General features: G+C 38.4%; 10 protein-coding genes across 10 annotated transcripts; 3 read left to right on the top strand and 7 right to left on the bottom strand. All coding sequences in view use genetic code 12, as the record gives it.

Annotated features, from left to right (window-relative positions):
* Positions 1-39: 39 nt before the first annotated feature.
* Positions 40-1,728, top strand: I9W82_003551 (calnexin; the record flags this gene model as incomplete). Its single annotated transcript, XM_067692529.1, has 1 exon — positions 40-1,728. One exon carries the CDS (start codon positions 40-42, stop codon positions 1,726-1,728), a length of 1,689 nt encoding a protein of 562 aa, XP_067547949.1.
* A 422-nt stretch (positions 1,729-2,150) lies between these two features.
* I9W82_003550 (uncharacterized protein) lies at positions 2,151-3,290 on the top strand (the record flags this gene model as incomplete). The annotated part of the gene is made up of 1 exon (XM_067692528.1): positions 2,151-3,290. The coding sequence occupies one exon, from the start codon at positions 2,151-2,153 to the stop codon at positions 3,288-3,290; it is 1,140 nt and encodes a 379-aa protein (XP_067547948.1).
* Positions 3,291-5,647: 2,357 nt separating this feature from the next.
* Positions 5,648-6,325, top strand: PGA30 (Pga30p; the record flags this gene model as incomplete). Its single annotated transcript, XM_067692526.1, has 1 exon — positions 5,648-6,325. One exon carries the CDS (start codon positions 5,648-5,650, stop codon positions 6,323-6,325), a length of 678 nt encoding a protein of 225 aa, XP_067547947.1.
* A 273-nt stretch (positions 6,326-6,598) lies between these two features.
* On the bottom strand, positions 6,599-7,309 carry I9W82_003548 (uncharacterized protein; the record flags this gene model as incomplete). The annotated part of the gene is made up of 1 exon (XM_067692525.1): positions 6,599-7,309. One exon carries the CDS (start codon positions 7,307-7,309, stop codon positions 6,599-6,601), a length of 711 nt encoding a protein of 236 aa, XP_067547946.1.
* Positions 7,310-9,090: 1,781 nt separating this feature from the next.
* I9W82_003547 (OadG family protein) lies at positions 9,091-9,429 on the bottom strand (the record flags this gene model as incomplete). Its single annotated transcript, XM_067692524.1, has 1 exon — positions 9,091-9,429. The coding sequence occupies one exon, from the start codon at positions 9,427-9,429 to the stop codon at positions 9,091-9,093; it is 339 nt and encodes a 112-aa protein (XP_067547945.1).
* A 190-nt stretch (positions 9,430-9,619) lies between these two features.
* I9W82_003546 (uncharacterized protein) lies at positions 9,620-10,147 on the bottom strand (the record flags this gene model as incomplete). The annotated part of the gene is made up of 1 exon (XM_067692523.1): positions 9,620-10,147. One exon carries the CDS (start codon positions 10,145-10,147, stop codon positions 9,620-9,622), a length of 528 nt encoding a protein of 175 aa, XP_067547944.1.
* A 160-nt stretch (positions 10,148-10,307) lies between these two features.
* Positions 10,308-11,852, bottom strand: I9W82_003545 (uncharacterized protein; the record flags this gene model as incomplete). Its single annotated transcript, XM_067692522.1, has 1 exon — positions 10,308-11,852. The coding sequence occupies one exon, from the start codon at positions 11,850-11,852 to the stop codon at positions 10,308-10,310; it is 1,545 nt and encodes a 514-aa protein (XP_067547943.1).
* A 1,407-nt stretch (positions 11,853-13,259) lies between these two features.
* I9W82_003544 (uncharacterized protein) lies at positions 13,260-14,828 on the bottom strand (the record flags this gene model as incomplete). The annotated part of the gene is made up of 1 exon (XM_067692521.1): positions 13,260-14,828. The coding sequence occupies one exon, from the start codon at positions 14,826-14,828 to the stop codon at positions 13,260-13,262; it is 1,569 nt and encodes a 522-aa protein (XP_067547942.1).
* A 1,627-nt stretch (positions 14,829-16,455) lies between these two features.
* I9W82_003543 (uncharacterized protein) lies at positions 16,456-18,021 on the bottom strand (the record flags this gene model as incomplete). Its single annotated transcript, XM_067692520.1, has 1 exon — positions 16,456-18,021. One exon carries the CDS (start codon positions 18,019-18,021, stop codon positions 16,456-16,458), a length of 1,566 nt encoding a protein of 521 aa, XP_067547941.1.
* A 2,076-nt stretch (positions 18,022-20,097) lies between these two features.
* I9W82_003542 (uncharacterized protein) lies at positions 20,098-23,010 on the bottom strand (the record flags this gene model as incomplete). Its single annotated transcript, XM_067692519.1, has 1 exon — positions 20,098-23,010. The coding sequence occupies one exon, from the start codon at positions 23,008-23,010 to the stop codon at positions 20,098-20,100; it is 2,913 nt and encodes a 970-aa protein (XP_067547940.1).
* Between the last annotated feature and the right edge of the window lie 1,141 nt (positions 23,011-24,151).

The raw sequence follows: 24,151 nt of genomic DNA, 5'->3' as shown, positions 1-24,151 counted from the left end.
TTTCTATTCAAGCACAGGAGTATCGTTGGCACCTGACAAATGAAATACATCACATCAATCCTTTTCCTACTAGCGTACACAGTGCTCGCGGAGGAATATGTACCATTTAACAAGTCCAGATTGAATAAAGACTCGATTTTTGAGCAGTTTGACTACCCATCGCTCTTAAACTCACCTTGGAAAGCATCTAAAGCCAAAAAGTATCACGAAGGGAGGGATCAAGTTGTCACATACGAAGGTAAATGGGAAATTGAGCAACCACATTTATACCCGGGTTTTGAACATGACTTTGGGTTAGCAATGAAGTCTGTCGCATCACATTACTCAATTGCTTATAAACTACCGCATCTCATTAATAATACAAACAAGGATTTGGTAATACAATACGAGGTGAAACTACAAAAAGGTTTGGAATGTGGTGGAGCTTATATTAAACTACTCGATGATGCAAAGAATTATCAATTCTTCAACTCCGAAACTCCATATCAAATCATGTTTGGTCCTGACAAATGTGGAAGTGAGAATAAAATCAACCTTATCATGAGAAAGAAACTACCCAATGGTGAGGTAGAAGAGAAGCATTTACGTTACCCACCATTGGCAAGAATCAATGACTTGAGCAATTTATACACATTGATAATCACTCCAAATAATGACTTTGAGATTAGAATCAACGGCAAGGTCGTCGAGCTGGGCAATTTCATAACTGATGAAGAGCTCTTCTCACCAACGATGAATCCACCAAGAATAATAGAAGATCCAAACGACAAGAAACCTGAAGATTGGGATGATCGGAAATACATAGCCGATCCTGAAGCTGAGCCGCCCAAGGATTATGAAAAATTACATGCTCACCCAGTTATTCCTGATCCTAATGCAGTCAAACCAGACGATTGGGATGAATCAGCACCACGGTATATTCCCGACCCAGATGCTGTTAAGCCATTGGATGCCCCTGACGACTGGAAGCCACCAATGATTGTCAATCCTAAATGTGAAACAGGTTGTGGGTCTTGGACACCTCCCATGATTGGAAATGCCGACTACAAAGGTCCTTGGATTGCACCAGAGATTGAAAATCCCAACTTTCAAGGAACTTGGCAACCACGGAAAATTGATAATCCCGATTACTATGAGTTGGAGAACCCATATCAATTTGATAACTCTGTCGGTGGTCTTGGATTTGAGTTGTGGAACATGGATGGCGGGGTGTTATTTGATAATATTTATTTAGGCAATGCTATTGCCGAGGCTGAATTAATTGGTAATGAAACATTCCTTGTCAAGCAAAAATTGGAGTATGAAAGCAAAGCTCGAAATCCGAAAAGGGCACCTAATGAGCCTGTTAAGCCACCACCAAACTTTGATGATATTTTAAACGATGATTCTGTATCCACTTTGAGTCAGTTTATAATCTTTATCAAACTATTGACAAGGAAGCAATACTTGGATTTTTCTGATTTTGTGTTTGAACTTTTGCTTGACCCTGTGCCAACATTGTTAAGCAATCCAATACGATCACTGATTTATGCTTTCATTTTACTCTTCCTTGTGCTGGTGGTTGGTGGGGTTGCTAGTGTTGTCGTATTCATCGTTAGCAATCTAGGCACAATTCTGGAAGTAGAGGAAGAGAAACATAGGTCTGATGATGGGGATGATATTGTGGTGGTTAACACAACTGTAGAAAGAGGACAAGTGGAAGATCAAGCTTTGAGACATCGATCTTAAACGTAAAATAGGATAGAAAATACATTTCATTTTCAATTTTTCCTTTTTTTTTTTTTTTTGCAGCAATTTGTAGCCAAATAAGACTCACTAGGGATGTTGGAGAGAATGTAAACATATGAGAGATACTTTACTTTGTGAAGTTATACAATTATAAGATTAAGAAATGCTACAAATATAAGGATATAACGTACTACTACTCCGCTTCCTGCAACATGTTTCTTAAGAGGTCTCTTACATAATAATTGACGGCTGCTGGGAATTAGTCGTGCTGGAACCAAATTTGAAATTTCCTCCCCCAGGCTTTATTGTTTTCCCCTCATTTCCACTGCATGAGCCGCGAACATTTTATAATTGCGTGACGGCTATATTATCAACGATTTAGTACAACTCAGGTATAGTCTTTTTTTCACGACAATTACACCATGGCCGATGAAAACACTCCATTGGTTAGACTGCTAGACAGTTCTCGCGACCATCCAAACGCAAAATCAAAGCACAACTTCTTTAAAACCAAGCCCATTAAAAAACTCACATACTTCATTATACCAACTATATTCATTTGCTTTTTCTTGTACCGATTCTATCAATATGAAACGACAATTGCATCAACTTCTTTATTTGGTCCATCATTGACGTTGAGATTATATACAAACAATATCAGATACGATAATATCAATAATCGTGACCCTTTTGAAAAATTATGGACCAAGCGTCGCGTACAAAGTATTAATTCAATGGAGTTTAATACTGCAATTGGTCATGCCAATGTTATTTGTTTACAAGAAGTGCTCGTTAATCAATTACATGATATTTTGAATGGCTTAAATGCAAACGATGATGACGAGTGGTCTTATTATGGAGTTGGTCGTACTGATGGTGTTGAAGCGGGTGAATTTGCACCAATTCTTTTCAAACATAAGGATTTCCTCATTTTGGAAAACACAACATTTTGGTTGAGTCCTACTCCTGACATACCAAGTAAAGGATGGGACGCAGCGTTGGAAAGAATAGTAACTATGGTGACATTTCAAAGCAAAGTCAATCCATTAATCAAATTCAATGTTTTCAACACGCATTATGATCATCGTGGACATATTGCTAGACGCAGGTCGTCGCAATTGATTGTTGATAAAATGAAGAATTATAATGCATATCCTTCATTCCTTTGTGGTGATTTCAATACTGAGCCTAGGGACGAGCCATATGGAATCTTGACTGCTGCTGGGTTCAAAGATAGTAGGATCTTGATTGATAAACGATTTGCCTATGGACATGAAACTACATTTACTGGATTCAATGTGAGTAATGAACCGTATTCTATTATTGATTATATTTGGTCACCTTATTTCACCAAGCCACATATTATCAATGATGATCCTTATGATGATGAAGCCAAGCAGGCAATGACAATGAACAATTTCTATAACTTAGATCATCATGAGTACTATTCAATCGTGTTGAAACAATTTGGTATCTTGAGTAATTATTTGAAAGGGTTCCATTTTTCTGATCATCGTCCAGTGGTGGCTACATATGAGCTTGAAAGAACAAGATTGTTTTAAAGTAACTAGAATAAAAGACAGTTTGATTACTAGAACTTGTAGGCTTCGATTGTGAAGTGAGTGCTCTTTCCATTTTCGACGTTGCCCGACGTCAAGGGACTCAAATCCCAGTAAATTTCCGGGAATTTCATGAGAATTTGTATCATTCCCAACGTAAAGTTTCAATAAGGTTTTGCTCTTATGTTGTTGTTTGTTGGATCTATCGTGTTTGTTTTTAATGGATGCTATTATTAGACCTATTACAACTCACATGAGCGCAATGGTTTCTAATAAAACACTATTGAAATTAGCGTATAATCCTACTTTGGTTTCAAATTGTGAATATACATCACAATGAAACCTCTAAAAACCTTACATTTAGAGGCTTTCACCAAGATTTAACAAGAATGTATTAGGATAAAAGGATGTGAGGGTATCAATATTTGGATGAAACAGCAGATTCACTCTTTCAAACTCTCTTGGCAGTCTAATGGTAGAACATCAGAAGGGCTCTGATGGCAAGTTGGTGTTCCCCTTTTTAGCTCAATCGTGTACCCTTTGAAATGATTGTCTTGCTTTGTGTATACAGATCACTCACCAAATGCATTTATGAAAAAAACAAAAAAAAATAAAAAAAAAGGGGGCAATTCCAACACTGAGAGGGTGCCAGTTAATTTCGTATCTGTGTGCAAAAGTTTAAATGCCGTAATGTGCCATGTGCATACTCCTTTGTGTTTTTTCTCTTTTTAAGAAAAATTAGTAGCTTTCGACCCCTTTTTCAGGCTTAATAGATATTTTATGCTTTGTATTACTAAGCCACTGAGTTACGTATTGTCGATGGCTTTTTCGTTTAGGCCTATGACGTACATATCATTTGCCTTTTTACATTAAATTTTCAGGAGGTCCAAAAAATGCATGAGGTGTTATTGTTTTTTTTTGTGTTGGGTAAAAAAGCTTTAATTGTTTTGTTGAATTGTGATATATTTGTATTATAAAAATTTCTATATTTAGAACCAAAGTAAACAGACGGCTGCAGTTGACCATAATCGGTAAGTAAGCATCCGATTATGGAAAGACAGGGGTAAAGGGAAGACAAAGAAAATATTTTTGATCGTTGTTTTGTACCTTAACCCATTGTCCTTCGATGAGATCTCATTGTTAAAAGTTCTTTATACACCCACCACTACTTATTAGTAATTTGTTATTCAGCGCTTATTGTCTGTAACAATTGTATCGCTTCAAATCAGCTTTTGCCGTATTTTGCTTTGTGCTAAGAGAGAGAGAGAGAGAGAAAGGCATTTAATTAAGCCAATGTAAATCAATGCTTGCAACTATGCAAGATATGTTTGGTAATGGCTGGTCATGTCCATAGTCATAGAATGGTATGATACGGTAAGTCCTTTGGTTTTCCAAAATGAATAGGAGAGACCAAAGTACTGGCAATAAGGTGCATTTCAAAAGTCATGCTGGTTTACAAAAATGCCAAGAAAATCGACATTAGAGAGAAGAAGAAAAAATGTCAACAACAAAATTGGTAGCATTTGATCCCACAAAATTTAATACCAAAATAACACCCCATTGGTTATTCAAATGTAATATAGTTAAGGTTTAGATGTTTGAAAATTATCACCTTCATTTATTACCATACTCGGATACTCTATACCCTGAAGAAGGAACTCCAACCAACTGTGTGTGCTTTTTGGTTCTTAATTGGCTTGGCAAATAGGAAAAAGGGTAATCATAAACTCAATGTTCATGGAAGCAGGTTTACATTCCATGAACACACCTTTTTCTTTTTGAGTAAGTAAGTAATCTGCATCTAAAATGATGAGTAATGGAAATTGACGATGTCGTCATTTACCCAATTTGTTCTAACATTGTGGTGCATATTCTGGGTTTTGTGTTTTCTCGGTATATGTAGGAGTCATGTGCATATATTAAGCGCGTGCACTAAGTACAAGGTGGTGCCATACAAAATCAGCACCAGCGCTAAAACCTAGTTCTTTGTAACCCAAATTTAGACAATAAGTAATGGCAAAGACAAAAACATACCAAGAGATGCAAATCAGTTGCTAGTGGTTCGTACTTGTTTGTTTGTTTGTGTCTATTTTTAGTTGGGCATTATTATCATAGTAAACATGAGGCAGTCCAACTGTGGTAATGTTTTTATGTTGAGCCAAGAAATATTAGCCATAGTATACAATTCATGATTGTGACATACAAAACGTATGACGTTTGGGGGGTATTTTAAATCCACAGTTTACAATTCTGCTTTTTCGCAATATAAATACCAGTAGATATTTCCCATTAAACCTCTATTACAAAAATCTTCTTCTCTCATCTACATCAATTAACCCATTCGCTTTACATAACCTACAATGAGATTTTTTATTCCTGCTTCACTTTTAGCTTTATCATCAGGTTCCTTAGCTGCCATCAGACAAGTACAATTATTAGCTTCATCCGACAACGAAGAAGTTAACGGAAAAGGATTGTACTCTACCCACGAAGGTGCTGGTATCAATTACTTTTTCTTGGGTGCTGGTCAAAACTTGCAATACGATGACGAAGCTAGAGCTGTTTACGTTACATTAGGAGGAAACTTACCAGATGTCAAACAATCTCTCGGGTTTACTGGTAACGTTTTGTCATTGACTGTTGCTGAACCATTACAAGTTGACATTGCTGAAAATGGTACTGTTACCTTCCCAGGTTCTGATGCTCTTGCTGCTGCCAAAAATATTAATGACCCATACAGATACTCTGAAAGAGTATTTGCCGTTGTTAAAGCTGATACTGATGGATCAATTCCATTGAAACTTACTGCTAAATTTGGTGATGCTGGAAATAGTACTTCTTCAACTGAAACTACCACTGCTGAAGAGCAATCCACTACTGAAGCACCTTCAGCTGAAACTACTCTTGTTGAATCATCCACTTCTGCTGCTACCCCAGCTGAAACTTCTTCTGTAAGTGTCATTGAAGATTCTGCTGCTGCTGTTGGTGGTGCAGGCTTGGCCGCTATTGCCTTTGCTGCTGCTGGTTTGGTTTTCTAATCAACCTGATTTGAATATACGTTGCACTTTTGGGATTGCTTTCTTTATTTTTTAATAATTTTTGTTCACATTATTCTGCTTAAAAGCATCATTTTGGGGTAGCCACTAAAGGGTAGCATCTGCTACTTTTTTTTTTTTTTTATATCTTCCTTTTGAAGGAACTACTAATGCATCAGGCACCACTTTGCGTGACTTATAAGAAAAGTTTATACTAATAATACACTTTTGAAATAAATTTATTTTTTTAATTTTATTTAATTGTAGTTTTTTCTACTAATCAGTTTCGTCAGAGTCTTCTACGTCTTCAAAATGGTTTGCATCCTCATACATCGGAGGTGGCTCTGTGGAATATTCAGGCAACAATGCATCCTCTTCCTCTTTCTTGGTCAACGCAGTACTCTCTTGGAAGCTGGGTGGATTCAAAGGCTTTTCGAGTAATAAAGACTTCTTTTCCTGCTCACTAGCTTTCTCCTTTTCATTTCTCCGAACAGGTTGTTGACTCATCTGTTGAGACCCTGGTTGCCCTTGAACTCCCCTTTTTGGCGTTCTTCTGAACAATCCCGATAAAGAAAGCAGTTTTCTTCCAGAACTTGACTTATGTGCGAGATTAGCCAGTTTAGCTGTAACCTTAGGTTGAGTTGCAATACGCAGTGTGGTTGGTTTAACCGGAGCTGACTTAGCAATTGGCTTTGGTGTCCTGTAGGTAGTACTAGCGCTTGGTGTATTAACCCTTGTACTTCTTGCAACCAGTTGTTGATTTCTAAACGCAGGAATGGGTGCAGATGACAGGCTACTGCTAGCTACTGGTGAGCAACGACATCTATGCAGATTACAAAAATAGCACATTCCAAAAGGTCCATCTGTCAATGAACTCGATCTGCCATAGCTGGAAGTGTAATTTCCGGAGGAGGCTCTTCTTGAATTGCGTCTGTCGTTTGCAGACACGGCGAGTGCCACTCCAGCGGCAAGAAATAAAAATTCCATTACTTACACCCCCTGCTGAATAAAACTTTGTTCAAGGGTTGAGAGTAAGTAGCTATATATATATATTTGCCAAGTTTTGGTGCTAACTATTGCATTTTAGGAAAGCGTTTCTTTTTAGGTGTTCTGGCGAGAAATTTAAGGAAGGTTTTGCATCATTTTGCAGATTGCAGACACGACACGATTACAAAAAAAGAAAAATAACTAGAAATAGTGTACTAACTCTTGTCAAATGTGAAAGAATAGTCGGAAGCAACAGAGTAAAGCTACCTCTCCCGAAAGCAACAAGGTAATTTATTTTACTAGATCAAGCTTTGAAATACAGGAGGCATTGTGTTCGACAGAAAATAAAAGTCAATATAATCACCGTATGGAGGCAATGTACCCAAACCCAGTCCCGACAGCCTTGGTGGTGGAGAAAAGGGCCCGAAAAAAAAAAAAAAACGGTTCTGTTCAGAATGTACTCTTAATTCAAGCTGATTGCAAGTTCGGCATGTATGCCTAAGTATAGAATACAGGGGAGGTGCTGGATTGACTATATACCAACTTGAATTTCTCATTATCAATTTGCTGCAAATTTCTTGCGCAGATAAACCTGTTGGTTGTATGATAGCATTTTGACGTGTACAATGTAGTGTGTATAACAGTTTACAACGTAGGATGTCGTGTTCACCGGTTGAGATCAGCAGGACCTCTTCACTATTTGCTTCGTCCGCTGCATTTTCTATCCAAAGTTTTGGAGAACAATAAACTATAAAATCTTGACACTCGGTTTCAGTTGTACTTGCGAACCCTTTAATGGAGCTTCGATCTCGCTTTACTTGGATTTGTCTTGTCTTGGTAGAGCCTCTGTTAAGCTTCATCTTCTCGGGGCATGTAGGTTCAGTGATTGTGCCGCTTACCACTAGTTGGAGTAGTACACAGATTCCAAAATTGGATGAAGTCTTGGGATAAACAAATTTTAAAGAATCAAAGGCACATTTTGGTTCTAAAAGCTTGAAGCTTAAACAGCCCCTTAAGTAGTGATAATTGCTGGAGGATTAAATTGTACCACTTTAATCATCAATCTTGAAAGTTGTAACTAAGCCGATTAAGTTCACCATAGTAAATACACGCCTAAAATTTCAACTTTTGAAATCCAAAATGTTAAAAATGATAGCTTCATCTTTCTTTATTGACGCTAAAAGTGCTGCAAGTACACATTCAATTATTTGAAGTTTAGTGAAGGTGGTAAGATCGCCATTTCTGAGACGAACTGGAGGCTTCTCAAGAGCTTTAGAGATCAACTTTCTCAATCAACTTGTTATTCTTCATCCATGGTGGTCCTAATTGAATTGTGTTTAAGAAGGAGCGTTCTGTTATCTTCGTGATTGATAGAGTGGTGATGATTATATCGCACTTGGTGACGTCTTGCCCACTGTACCTTCGATTGCCCTGTAGAAAACAGCCCCTGAACGTCAATGGTTGGAATAAGTTTCGTTTCCCAGCCAGAGCTCTTTTGTTTACTTTTTGTCGATAGAGTTACGATGTTCTGGCTTTTGCTAAGTTGTTAAGAAAAGTGATGCAAAAAAACACAATTTCACAAATAAAAATGCCTATAAGATATAGCGGTTTAAATAGTAGAAGCAAGCAAGAGAAGACCGTAAAAAAATACAGGAAAGGAATTGTATCAACAAGCTTAAGCATTTGCAAATACTCAATAATAATATATTTATTGGCCAACGTTACTCCTCTTTATTTAACCTACTCTCTTGTTCCACTCTAGACAAATTCATCGCCCTCGATCAGGAACTTGAATTATTCATTGTTTCATAGTAGCTTGGTGGAGGTAAGTCATCCACACGAGCCACACTAGGTTCAGGATATGTCACAGTTGATGAAGCATGGCTAGTATGTGCTGTGACATCGAGTGCGATAGTTTGGGACCTCTTTGGGGCAGCAACAGGTGTATCTTCCAAGTTCGTAGAAGCTCTTTCATCTGCTGCATTAACTTCTCGCGTGCCATCCTCATTTCTTTCATCAAAAAGGCCAGGAATGAATATTCTTATACAACAATACAACAAACCAAGCACACCAAAAACCACCGATATTATTATAACAAACGTATTATCCCCAGATGTCATGGTTGGATGTGCTGTGATAACTGGTAATATTTGGTTTTCATTCCGATATGGAATGCAAAAAAGTAGGGGTTTCCTTCTTTATTTTGTTATTTTTGTGATCTTAGAACGAGAACGCTCGAAAAACCTCCGAGCGGTATGACGTCCCCACTGTATGTATATGCAGTAAACCTAGCTGCAACACTCGGTCATCCTAATGTAATGAATATGGCGGTGGTGGATCATCATCATCAAAAGCAGGCGCATGTGTAGATTCATTAATGGTTGAAGTTTCGCTCACCGACAGATTACGTCTCCCACTCCTTTGAACTTTCTTGGAGTATCTTCCAGCAACAAGTTGAATCTTTTGTTTGGCCTTATCCTTAGCTTCTTTGAATTTTGCCTTGAGTTGCTTTCCGTCGAGCCTTTGTGTTGATAAGCCCGCACCAACTTCTGATTGCGATCTTGCTTCGAGTAACCTAGCTCTGAAATCAGCAAATGTATCGTTTGGAGTCGTGACCCGTCGGGTAGTATAGAAGTTCGCAGTGGCTTCACTTCCAAGTTGCTGGGAGTCTAATAAAGGACCACTACTGTTCCGGCCAACAACGCGAGGTATGACTCTCTTTGCTGCTTTTGGTTCCTCTTCATTGGGGTCTCGGAAGAACCAAACTAGATATTGAACAACTTTAGGGATTAAAAGGAAGATGATGATACCAACAATCGCTGATGATATGGAGATCATTTCATGCGTTGCGGTCCAGTGGAATCATTAAAGAAAGGAGTGTGATAAAAGGTTGCGCAAGAAAAATGAGACGCCGCAGATGACCCGATTTGGCTCTGGAAGGTATTATCACAGAGTACATCGATTTAAAACTAAAAACAAACAATCTCTAGACAAAAGGTCAGTCCTTGTGCTCTACAACAGGCTTCTCATAAGCCCAGCCCTTCTCATCAGCTTTAGAAGCAACGTCGTCGTTTCCCTCTTCGTCATTGACTTCGTAGATGCTCATTTCATCATCCCTTTCAATACTCAAGTCCGCACCCTTATTCTCGGGACCAATAAATACAATGAGCATCAAGTAACCAAGGACGGCGCCAATAAAAATTGCCATGGTTTTTCCGTAATCGTGTAAGGTATCGTTGATTGTTGCTTCAATAGTTGAACTTGCTGAACTCACCAAGTTACCCAACTGGTAAGCAACACCCGTAACAAAGGTTTTGAATTGTGGAGGTGAAAGCTCAGAAATATGGATAGGCACAACTCCCCATGATCCTTGAATACCAAATTGCATAAAAAACGCAGTAACCCACATGGGTTTAAAAGCCCAGGGGTAAATAAATGCGGCTGCAAATACATTTCCAATCAAAATGGCGGTACGTCTTCCAATAAAAGTGGAAAGATGTGCTATAACGATACCACCAACCAAAGCGCCCAAGTTGGCACAAACATTGACAACAGTTGACTTGTCAGTACCAAAATGATAAGTTTCTCCCAACATTGTGGGGTACAAATCTTGAGAACCATGGGATGAGAAATTGAAACCCGACATTAGCAATATCAAGTACAATATGATTAACCAGTAAATTTTCAAAGCTTTCTTTGCCTCACTTACAAACTCGGCAAACCTGGCGTGATTCGATTGCTTCGCTAAAGCTCCTTCCTTCATTCTCTCTTGCTGGCGTTTGTAGGTATCTGTCTCTGGGTTCATGAATCTCCAAGCAATAAAAATAACAGGCACTCCAGCAGAGAAGTAGAACATATTTCTCCAAGTATCAGGTGTCTCATCAAATGCTCTTTGAAAGCAGACAGCTAACAAGTATCCAAAGGCGTAACCTTCTTGGAAGATACCAGACAACACCCCTCTTGCTTTTTTGGGTGCGTCTTCAAGAGCATCAGCGGCACAAATACCAAAGATACCTCCCATAGCGATACCGAACAATGCTCGAACTGCAAGGAACTGTCTAAAAGTTTGCACAAACCCGCATCCAATTTGAAGGGCCATAAGTAAGACCAAGTTAATGATATAGGGCCATTTTCTACCAAAGTTGTCACCAATAGCGCCAAATATCAATGCACCAACAGTTCTCAACATCAACACCAAGGTGATACCCCAGGTGACATCCTTTGTCTTAACATCCAACTCTGTTGCAATCTTTGAAACATTCAAACTTGTTATAAAGTAGTCAAAAGCATCCCATGTCCAACCCCAAAACCCCATAAAGAAAAAGTTCCATTGATGTAAGTTCATTCCTGCCAAAGGGTGGAAAATATTAACAACTTCATGCCAATTGTACAGCTTCAACTCATCCCAGCCAACCCAAAGTGATGTAAATCTGGTTTTAATATACCTTTTGATGGCTTTACTGGTGAATTTTGGTGGGCGAATAATGTGTTTATTGTGAGCGTGAACAGTCTCTGAGACTTCTGAGTGGATAGATTCAGGCATTTTTAACAGTAACGGGTCCTCTTGTATATTCTTGGCACTCGTATTACCTTAAACCTAAACAGGGTGTTTTGAATAATCTTAATAAAGAATCGTTATTCGCGAAAAGCAACTGCAAATACCTCTATATTTATAGCCCCATTTGGAAAACGATTCAAGAGACTTCGATAGTTTGTGGGTGCTTATTGAACATCAGATTGCTACTCATTAATCAAGTTGACTAACTTTCGGAGTTCTTGTTATAGCTGAACTTGCATATAGGTGGCCAAGACGTCTATTCATAAAAATAAGGTTTGCTTTAACCATGATGCATTATCAATACTTTGAAATTGTTGGGTTATTATTAGATTATAGCTGTAATGGCGGGGAATGTGACAATTGTACTTTCATAGAAAACGTATAGGTGTGGCGACAAGCACAAACAAAAAAAGATAGACACACTTCTAAGCAACCTTATTTCGCATGGACTATAAACCCCTCTTTTGCCAACTTCTCTCCCCTCCTTATAAACTTTTAGACGGGACTGCTACAACCTCACTTCAGAATGGCAGTTTACATTCATGGCCGCCTTGCTTTTCGATAATAATAGTCAGCTTCGAAGGTATGATTGAAGAAAGCGGTTTACAGATGTCAGTCTCTGTGTAATTATTAGAAAAGACAGTGTTTTGGGGCACGCTTCGACTTTGTACATTTAACTCAAAAGTATGTAGGATAAGCACCAATGCTCTTCGGAATATCTCCACAAAATCCTTTCCCCTTGATGCAGATATACAAATAAAACTTTAAACAGAAGGCATTTGTTAACGAAGTAAATCGTACCATTCAAAATCTGACTAAACTTTATCATTTTCAGTATAAGTGGTGAGTGGGGTGATTTTCTGTAATTTTGTTACTTCTCTCCATCTCGTTTAATGCCTCCGTTATGGAGGAAATCTCTACCAGAGTAAGTAATTCTTCACTTCGTTTTGATCTTGAAATTTTCAAAGAGAAATGCTTTTCCTCTTTTGAATAGCAGGATAGGCTCATCCGTGGAGTTTGCTTGCTTAGAACCTTTCACGAATCAAAGAGGGGAGTCTATCATATACTATCTATCTCAGAAACGAGATAAACTAAAATCAAAAATTGCTTCAGATTGTATGATATAGTCTACTTTTTTAGATTTGAATGTACCCAACGAAAAATGGCACTTGCAATCTGACTGGGGAACCCCGCCTTCAGTGCCATTGATATTACTTTTGGTACCTATAGCTATCTTCTGTGACTCATTCAGTAAAAGAGACCTACAATTGTTTAATAGAATAATTTCTCTCAGAATTGAATTATATGTTTTAAAACAGGCTTGCTCTATCAAAGCGCAATCTCAACCAAATTGACTATCCGAATATATTTCAAAATAAATAACACCCCAGCTTACTCTTTGTGCATTACTTTGGGCTTTTCCTCAAACACACCTTCCTCTATCTCATCGCCATCTTTATCCTCAATCTTGGAGGCTGTTTCATCTCTATCCTCATATTCGTCTTCAACATCATAGACACTCATTTCGTCATCTCTTTCAATACTCAAATCGGCACCTTTATTCTCAGGGCCAACAAGTGTAATGAGCATCAAGTAACCAATAACAGCACCAATGAAGATAGCCATAGTTTTTCCGTAATCGTGTAAGGTATCGTTGATTGTGGCTTCAATAGTTGAACTAGCAGAACTCACCAAATTACCCAATTGGTATGCAACACCTGTGACGAACGTCTTGAATTGCGGAGGCGAAAGCTCTGAAATATGGATAGGCACAACTCCCCATGATCCTTGAATACCAAATTGCATGAAAAATGCAGTAACCCACATTGGTTTGAAAGCCCATGGGTAAATAAATGCAGCTGCAAACACATTTCCTACCAAAATAGCCGTACGTCTTCCAATAAAAGTGGAAAGATGCGCAACGACGATACCTCCGGCCAAAGCGCCCAAATTGGCACAAACGTTGACAACAGTTGACTTGTCTTTACCAAAGTGGTAAGTCTCTGATAACATCGTTGGGTATAAATCTTGGGAACCGTGGGAAGAGAAGTTGAAACCAGACATCAACAAGACCAAATAAATCAAGATCAACCAATAAGTTTTCAATGCTTTCTTTGCCTCACTTACAAACTCTGTAAGTTTTGCGTGGTTTGATTGTTTTGTTGCCGCTTCCCTGCTCAAACGTTCACGTTGACGCTGGTAGGTGTTCGTCTCTGGGTTCATGAACCTCCAAGCAATGAAGATGACAGGCACACCAGCGGAAAAGTAAAACATGTTTCTCCAAGTATCAGAGGTTTCGTCAAACGCTCTTTGAAAGCAGACAGCTAATAAGTATCCAAATGCATAACCTTCTTGGAAAAGACCGGATAATACACCTCTCGCTTTCTTGGGTGCGTCTTCAAAAGCGTCAGCAGCACAGATACCAAAAATACCTCCCATGGCAATTCCAAATAATGCTCTAACTGCAAGGAACTGTTTAAAAGTTTGCACAAACCCACATCCAATTTGAAGAGCCATAAGTAATATCAAGTTGATAATATAAGGCCATTTTCTACCAAAACTGTCACCAATTGCACCAAATATCAACGCACCAACAGTTCTCAACATCAACACCAAGGTTATACCCCAAGTAACATCCTTTGTTTTAACATCCAAATCAGCAGCGATGTTGGCGACATTCAAACTAGTGATAAAGTAATCAAATGCATCCCATGTCCAAGCCCAGAAACCCATAAAGAAAAAATTCCATTGATGTAAGTTCATCTCAGCTAATGGCTCAAAAGGGTTAAGGAACTCATGCCAGCTATACTTTTTTAATTCGTCCCAACCAACCCAAAGAGACGTGAATCTTGTGACAATGTATTTCTTGATACTTCTACTGGTGAAAGTTGGCGCATGTATAATGTGTTTATTGTGTTCATGAACCCTCTCAGTGGCTGCTGAATGAATAGACTCTGACATATTGGTATAATTCTTGGGCGGCGGCTATTTCTTTCTTCTGTTTTTGTTTTTGTCTTGGCAACCTTAAAAATGGATGGTGATAGTTTTAACTCTTTTAATGGAATAGTTGAGAAACTATAAGTGGTGCCGAAGTAAAATTATAGTGAAGTAAAAATCTGGTTAGAGTAAAGCGTGGAGGGGAGACGACTTGCTATATATATACAAAATTAAAACTCGACTGATATCATCGTTTACCAGCTTTGTTTGCAAAATCGTCGGAGTAATAATGTATAATGTACACAAAAAGGCGGCCGATTGTTGAGAGCAATAACACAATAGAATGATAAAAACAATAGAGATTAGTTATATAACCGTGGAATTGAGAAGAGCCAAAAGTCGTGTAAATAGCTCAAGGCTACACAATGCAAATAGATGGAAATGGTGGGGAAGAAATTAATGGGCGAGCAGTTGCATTTTAAAGCACAAAGCTTGTTGTTTGGATAAAAGTTTAGACGCGGTTCTACGTTTTGTCTCGTATGGAAATGTAAATTAAACATGAGTAACTGTAAGCCACTTGCACGACCCATTCAATTGCAGGTGTGTAGAAGTTACTAAGAAAGCTTAAAGAACACTTTTTATCGACAAGTCCGAATACAAGATGCAGCAAGTATAGTCTCACAGGAAATATGCAAGCGCATTCTGATCTGGCTGTTTTTTTGCTTTTCTTGGCCAAAGTAAGGTGCTGTCAATTCCGAGGGTAAAGCTAAAGTTTCGCAAGATTAAGGGATGGTTGTTTCCACAAAGATACTTGCCTGAGTTGACAGGAGAACTCCTTCAAACGTCTTCCATTTGAATAGTCGCACGACTTGAGAGAGAAAACCAACTCTGACTAAAGATGACATATTTTAGTATTACTTTCTTAGCTCCGCGGCAACTTTGTGGCACTTCCGAAAAACGGAGGATTTCCTTCACGAATAAACACACACCAGCTAAACATCTCCTTCAGCACTCAGTGGAAAAATAGTCCCTTTCGGAGTCTGCAATGTCCGAAACGCCAATCTGACAACCTTATATCACCATGAATCTATCCCAATAGCGATCTATAAAACCAAAAAAAGAAAAGAAAAGAAAAGCAAAATAAAGTTTTTCCTTGGGTAATTCAAAATGCCGTGAGAAAAAAATTTTTTCTTTTGACTAAAATTTTTAGTTTGTGTATATCTCTCTCTAAAGCCTCTATATACCCCACCCTTCCCCACAATTGCACCCAACAAAGATACGCAGCTTACTAATCTTTGGGTATAACTTTGCATGTATGTAGAAATCGGCTGATTTCAATAAGCTCTGGAAGTATGCGACGCTTGCAAAATAGAGATCTTATCAAAAGAAAAAAATTTCATTTCCTTCGGATAACTGGGCGTTTTAATGCGTCCATAAGAGGCGGATTCCGCTTAAGTACAGGTGGTAATTCTCGTATTCTTGACCGCCTCGTCCCTTCACCGAGATTAGAGTTGAAATCGCCTTAGAATCTTCTTGCTTTTGTATTACAAAATTGGAGATCGCATTCCGTCTTTAAGGCATTTACACATTCATATATAAAGCTAATCCAGCCAATACTTAACCTCAATTCTTACTGACACACCTGCACCACTTAAACCATTTTCACAGTTGTCTTTTCATTTTTCTTGTCCTTGTCGTTTCCAACCTGCTCTGTTTCTTCAGCAACCTCTCCATTTGATGCTGAATCCTTCTTATCATCATCCACACCTTCAACGTCATAAATACTCATTTCATCATCTCTTTCAACTCCCAAATCAGCACCTCTATTTTCAGGACCAAAAAACACAACCGGAATCAAGTAAGCCAAGATAGCACCCAAGAAAATGGCCATGGTTTTACCATAATCGTTCAAAGTCTCATTCATTGTAGCTTCAATTGTAGCACTTGCAGAACTAACCAAATTACCCAATTGGTAGGAAGTACCAACAACAAAAGACTTGAATTGAGGTGGTGATAATTCATTCAAATGAATTGGAACGACTGACCAGGACCCTTGAATACCGAATTGCATAAAAAAAGCAGTTACCCACATTGGTTTGAAAGCCCATGGGTAGATGAATGCTGCTGCAGTGAAATTACCACATAAAATAGCAGCACGTCTTCCAATAAATGTCGAAGCGTGGGAAATTATAATACCACCAACAATAGCACCCAAGTTAGCACATACATTAACCACTGTAGATCTGTCGTGTCCAAAATTGTACTCCTGAGTCAACATTGTTGGATACAAATCTTGTGAACCATGTGATGAAAAGTTGAACCCAGACATCATAAAAACCATGTAGATGACAATCAACCAGTAAGATTTCATTGCTTTCTTAGCTTCACTTGTAAATTCAGCAACTTTAGAATTCTTTTGAATAGCACCCTTGTCAAATCTGGCCTTTTGACGTTGATAATTGTCGGTTTCAGGGTTAATAAACCTCCAAACGATAAAGATAACGGGAACACCAGCCGAAAAGAAAAACATATTTTGCCAAGTTCTTTCAGTCATGGCAAATGCTCTTTGGAAGCAGACGGCCAACAAGTATCCGAAAGCATACCCTTCTTGGAAAATACCCGACAAGACTCCTCTTGCTCTTTTTGGTGCGTCACTAAGTGCTTCAGCGGCACAGTTTCCGTAAATACCTCCCATTGCAATACCAAATAATGCTCTAACTCCAAGAAATTCCAGATATGTGGTAACAAACCCAGTACCAATTTGAATAGCCATAAGCAAAATCATATTGATAATAAATGGCCATTTTCTACCAAAAGTATCACCAATGGATCCAAAAATAACTGCCCCCACAGTACGAAACATCAACACCAACGTAATACCCCAAGTGATATCTTTAGTAGAGACATTCAAGTCCTCTGCAATGTTAGTGACGTTCAAACTAGTGACAAAGAAATCAAAAGCATCCCAAGTCCAACCCCAAAATCCTAACAAAAAGAAATTCCAATGATGCAAATTCAACTCAGTTAAAGCTTGAAATGGATTGAGAAGTTCACCCCAGGTGTATTGGCTCAACTCTTCTCTACCTACCCATAATGAAGAAAGTCTTGTTTTAAAGTACTTCTTGATAGCACTTGAAGTGAATGTTGGTGGATGAACGATATGTCTGTTGTGTTCGTTGACAATCTCTGAAGCAACAGAGTGAATCGATTGTGACATGTTTAGCGTATAGTAGCTTTAAATTTCATATCCTTTTTCCTTGGAACAGCAACGGCTTTTTATATGTTTCAGGATCCTCCTTGTTGTTCAAGGAATTGCAACAGCTCATGAGTATGAAAATCATGGGGAATGTCAATAACCATAGGGTGAAATATTCTTGGCCCCCAGTTGTTTGTAATAAAGTTTTAAATGGTGGGGAAGTAGAAATGATAATTTGATAGCACACTGGCATAAGCATAAAAACGTATCACCAGAACCTTTGCAAAATTCCGCCTTTCTCTTATAATATTCATAAACTTTATTTCGTTGCATTGAATTATTATATCTTGGTTGCAGGAAAGGGCGAGTCTTTTTTTTGAGCTGGCAGGCAGCCCCATACGGCCAAAGCCTTTCGATGTTTCCACAGCAGCCAGTTCCAAACATAGACCTATACCAAAAGGGTCCCCGTTTTGACCACCATCTCCAACCAGCACATGTCTACCTTGGATTTCTTTCCCAACAACAAAGAATACTTTCTGAAAACTCCAATAAAAAAGAAAATATTTTTTTTTTTGTGGTTGAAAAAAACTCCGAGATTTTTAAACTTTAAACTTCGCAAAAGAGGCGGGGAATAATGGAAAGCGACATCGGAGCACGCCTGTCGCTTATGGAAATAAAATATGTCGAGTTTCAGGTTCTTGTGTAGCTCAGTCATATTATCTTGTACCAGTTTTCTATTCTCTTTATCTAGTTAAAGAATTGATAGGGCACACTGCTTTTTCTTAACGGATAGTTCCAAAGTACACATTAAAGGCTTTTAGTTTGTGACTATTTCGTAAAATTTCCAAGAAACGGCTTACTACCATCGCTTCCCCACTTTTCAATCAAAAAGCTTAAAAAAATTAGCTTATAACATCTCAACAATGTTTTTTTTTCTCATTGGTAGGATAAGCTCTTCCAGGAGCTTTGCAGTTTGTTAAATTTAGTTTCTTCTTCGACTCATACGTCTTTTTACCAAAATTATTTTAAAGTTTAAATCAGAAATTATTTTAAAGCTCTAGCTTTAAGGATGACTTGGCAACAGAGTTGCTCCTGAACAATCCGGAATGGATCCTTTCTGTACTAGCTCAGGTTCGTAGCCTCATTTTTTTTTAATATCTATGTAAAGAAAAATACCGTTATGCAATCTCTTCCTTGCATCTTTTAAGATCACCACTATTGTTTCCACGGACCTAGAACTATCTAATTTGTATGCAAAGACAACTAATATAGTTCAAATTCAGTACTTCCCACTCCCCTCAAGGGCAATTAACTGGTCTTGGCTTTTCTGACAACACACTACCTCAAACCCAAAATAACGCTCAACAGATATAATAATAGCTGTCTTTATAACAGGAACATAGTTTTCAACCAAGAACGGCTGGCTTTTTATTGTCTTGATTTGTGTTATAATACGCGGGAAATCTCGGAAAGCTTAAAGTATAACACCCCTTTAGGAATTGGGGGGGGGTTGGTTGGTGTCTTGGTGAAGGAACTTTGTTGATGAGTTTAAGTTGTAGGCACTAGTGCTTCTCCACATCTTTCATCATGGTTTGTGGTAATGAGGTAATTGTGGATAAATGTGGGGAAAAGAAACTTTGCAAGCAACTGGTGAATAAAAAAGATACAAACAATTTTGAAGAAAATAAGGATTCTGACGAAAACTAGCTTGAATTATCCCTTAAATTGTATAGACTTTAGTGCAATTCAAGCTCTGTGGTTATGTAGCAATGCTTTTGGATTGACCTCTGTAAACCAATTGTCAAGAGCACCCATTGAATGTCAATTTTTGTTACTTCGCGACGAACATTGATATCGATATCGATCCTTTCAAAATGTATGAGCACAAAAACTGGTTAAATTACTTCACACAAAAAGAGAGGGGGAACCAAACGCTGCAAGTAAATACCTATATCCTACTAATTTCACTTGAAGAAATTCTTTATCAATAGACATTCAATTATAATACAAACATAATACATTAAAAAAAAATACAAGTAAAATTAAAAAAAGCTCAATCCCCACCCCCCCGCTGAATTGAACGAATTCCCCAGCTGCCTATCCCCTTCTTTGTCTATACCGCATTATCCTCTTGAACAAATCATCCACATCCAACTCAATTTCACTAATAAACTCATCTAAGATAGACTTATCACGAATATACTTGTCACAATCATTAGCAATCACCCAAATGTCAACCTTGGTCTCTTTACTCAATCGTTCAACAAATTCAACAACGCTGCTGCGTTCAATAAAGATATTATAGTCAAACTCATCACGAATCCATTCTTCGCCATGCTTTTCCAACCTTTCAGCAATACTAGGTTGCTGAGGAGTTGCGTTGTACCATTCATCGATAATTTGATAAACTGTGTATATGTTGGATTGTAGATCGTAAATGGGGACACCAGTTGAAGTAGTTTGAGGTGGTGGTGGTTGTGGAGGACGAGGTCCATTCAATTGTAAATCAAATTTATCAAGCAGAGCATTCACTTTGTTGCTCAACTCAGAAACAAATGCTGGCTCCACTCCAACCGCTTTCTGTAATGATGTATTGATTTCGGTACATAATTGATCAAATGAACGTCTGATTTCTTCAATATTCTTTTTGGTGATCTTTTTAGGGTACACAAGCGTTGATGGTGTTACATCGGGGTTATAACTCTGGTTATGTTGTTGACCTCGATACTCTCCTTCCATAGAGGAGCGAGGCACTGAAGGATTAACCAAGAGCGTCTGATTACCACCATCAATGCCATGATTTGGTCTCCTGCCCTTTTGCGGTGCATATATTGAAATTGCAAAGTCGTCGTGTTTATCCCTCTTGTACGATTTTCTCGTTCGTTTCCCCTTGAGTAGAGCACTATGACGAGCACCCAATTCGTCAGGTGTCGGGATGCCCACATCCCCTGGCTCTTTACCCAATTCCTTATACACCAAGTATTCCAAAGCAATTTGACGATTTGGAATTTCTTTACTTTCCAAATGATAAACTAAATAGTTTATTTCTTGTAGCTTGGAAAAAGCAGGGTCCATTTTCCTCAATCGAATGACTGGTTTACTTGAGGTGCTCATGGCGTATTGCTCTTCGTAAAACTCCTTCATTAATTCACCAGTAACAAAAAAATTGTCCATCTTCTTTCTGCAACAAAAACGTATATAGTGTTTGAATGTGGTGATGTATCTTTTCCTTGTTTCAAATCCCAATAACAATAATCTTTTCCTTGCCTCTGGGTGACTTAAAACTTCATCATCAAATTTTTTAAACATTTTGATAACATCTTCAGTATCTTGCGACATGATTCGTTTGTTGATCTTGATATTCTCTCGGTCAACACGATATCTACGTTTAGTGTTTTTCAGATCCCCTTCACCTTCGTCGCCCTCTTCTCCGATATCCCCTTCACCTTCTGCATCTTCATCTTCTCTAGTTGTATCACCCTCATACAACAACGATGGAAGGTCCTTTGAATCAATCTTTTGAGAAATGATAGATGTGATTGGTATACGTCCATTTGGCTCTTGGGATGGATGGCTTGGTGGTGGCATGGGTTGTCTTTGTGACATTGGTGGTGGAATAAGACCGCCAGAAGCAATGGGATGTTGTGATATTGGTCGTGGGCCTTGCATTGAGGGGCCGCCATGCAATGGGTAAGGAGGATGTAAAGCGTGTGAGTATTGCTGATAAGGGAATGGAGGCAGTTGTTGGATATATTGTTGTTGCTGCTGTGGTGGTAATGGACCTGGTGGACCTGGTGGTGGATACTGCTCAGGATATGGTTGATATTGTGGGCTGTAACCACTATTATATGATGATGCAGAGGGTGGTGGTACTTGTTGCGTATATACAACTGGAGGTGGCACTGTTGGTGTTCTTGGGTCATATGCTTGTGGATAGGAGGATGGTGTTGGTGGTACATCACCAGATAACAAGTGGTTGATATTATGCTTGTGCATATTTGGTGACGTAGTTGGATGTATTTGTGGTGGGATTACAGATGAAATCGGTTGAATAGTAGCACCTTGCATTGATGGGATCTTTTCTTGGGAAGCGTCATCTTCAGATTCAAAACTAGTTGATTGGGAAATCGAAGTTGCCTGTAGGTGGTTCCCTTTCAGTCTCTTTGAGGTGAGTATACCTTCATCAACCACCAATTTCCTTTTCTCGCCCACTATCATGTCCAGTTTCCGTGGACGTCCACGTCTTTTTCTTACTTCACCAGGTTTAAGTTCAGGAGGAGGTATAACTGACTTTCCATTAGGACCAAGTGGATACTTCCTTGGCCTTCCTCTAGTTTCCTTCTTTGCCAAAAGTGGTATATCTTCAGACGAGATCGATTTTTCCATCTCATTTGGAGTTGGCTCTTTGTCGCTTGGTGTTGACTCTTTGTCGCTTGGTGTTGACTCTTTGTCACTTGGTGTTGGGTCGATTTTACGTGGTGTTGGCTGCTTTTTACTTGGTGTTGGCACTTTTTTGGTTGCAGGTACAATTACCTTTTTGGTTTTAAACTTTGGTTTAGTACTAGCACGAGTAGACCTAACAGGGGTGGTTTTTGTTTCTGACACTTTGGGTGCAGCTGCAGCAGCGCTTCTTCTTTTAGTGGCAGCGACTCTTGGTGTAGGAGATTTAGTGGTTTTGCGCTTAGCCACGGTGGAAGCACGAGTCACCTTTCTCGGCTTAGTAGCACGATTACTCCTGGTTGCTCTTCTGGTGGTACGCGATTTTTGTGGAACCACCTCTTCTTCTTCTTCTTCATCCTCATCATCCTTATCTTCACCTGATTCCACTTCTGACTCGTCATCTGATTCTTCTTGTTCCAGCAGCAGCAGCTCTTCTGACAGGGTGCCAGCCTCTTCCTCTTCCTGAAGTCTTCTTTGTTCGGCAATGGGAATAACTTTTTTCAAGTCTTTACCATTGAAGCTAAGTTCAATTGGATCTACTGCCCCTCCCGATCTTCTAGTTGAAACCATTAGTTAAATACTGTAATGGTTGGTAATAATTGTAGGTGGTGTATATAATACTGATAGCTAGCAATGAATTACTGATGTATGTTTGATATATTTTGTGATTTGAGTGTGTGTTTTAAATGAGGGGGAGTATTCAACTTGGGAGGTTTTTTTTTAATTTATTTATTTATTTATTTTTGTTGTTGTTGTTGTTGTTGTTGTTACTTTTTCGTTCCTCTCATTTTGACTTTTCTTTTTCTTCTATTAAAGAGAGTTAAAGGGAGTGCATATAAATCATTGTCACAAAATTGAGGAGTTTTTTTTTTAATCATCAGTTGATTATCTAACGTGCTGTTGCCTTAGAAGAAGCAGGAGAGGCTTCTGACAGTTGTTTGCAAACCTTTATGCTATTAATTTAGGTAATGACAGTACTGGGTGTTTTCAAAGGCTTTCATAGCTTCTTGATTGGCTTGCTTAATAGGGGGGCAAGTTTCTATTTTGTTCTACAAAAACAGTATTACGCGCACAATCCAAAAAAAAAAAAAAATAACAATAATAAAGATTTAATATGTAGAAATTGAAACTAATAACAAAGGGGAACAGCAGCACACAAAAGTTAACAGGTTAACGCTTTAGGGCTCCCAGATTTCATAAGAATCTTACGAGAGTCCATGTTGAATATCACAGTGGCTTGTGTGATACCTTTAAGTTTTGTGAAGATAGTATTCGCAAATTAACGAATCAATGAGAGACAAGGGGGGCGTTAATTTAAATAAAAACCAAGTCGTGCGATATGGCTAATAAAACCTTTTCCCTTTTTTTTTTTTGCTCTATTTGTGTCTTTTGTGTTTATGTCTCTAATGCCAAAATTTAAATAAATATATATAAATATATAAATAAAAATATAAAATAAAAAAAGGGAATTCCATTCTTTCGCTAATTAAATAAAACACAACAAGAAAAAAAATCAAAAAAAGAAAAGGAAGATGGAAAATGTTCACTGCTTTTATGATACTTTGACAAATGTTCAGAGAGTATACCCTTGTACTTAACGAGAGACTAGATTTACCAATATTCAATACCAATTCTGACTCTTTTAAGGATTTCACGCCAGGAACCAACCCATGAGCAAAGTAAAAGTTCTTTTATGAATTCATCCCTCGCC

This window comes from Candida metapsilosis (assembly GCF_017655625.1).
Source record: "Candida metapsilosis strain BP57 chromosome Unknown scaffold4, whole genome shotgun sequence".
NCBI classification, from domain to species: domain Eukaryota; kingdom Fungi; phylum Ascomycota; class Pichiomycetes; order Serinales; family Debaryomycetaceae; genus Lodderomyces; species Lodderomyces metapsilosis.
This window is presented reverse-complemented; position numbering and strand designations above follow the sequence as displayed.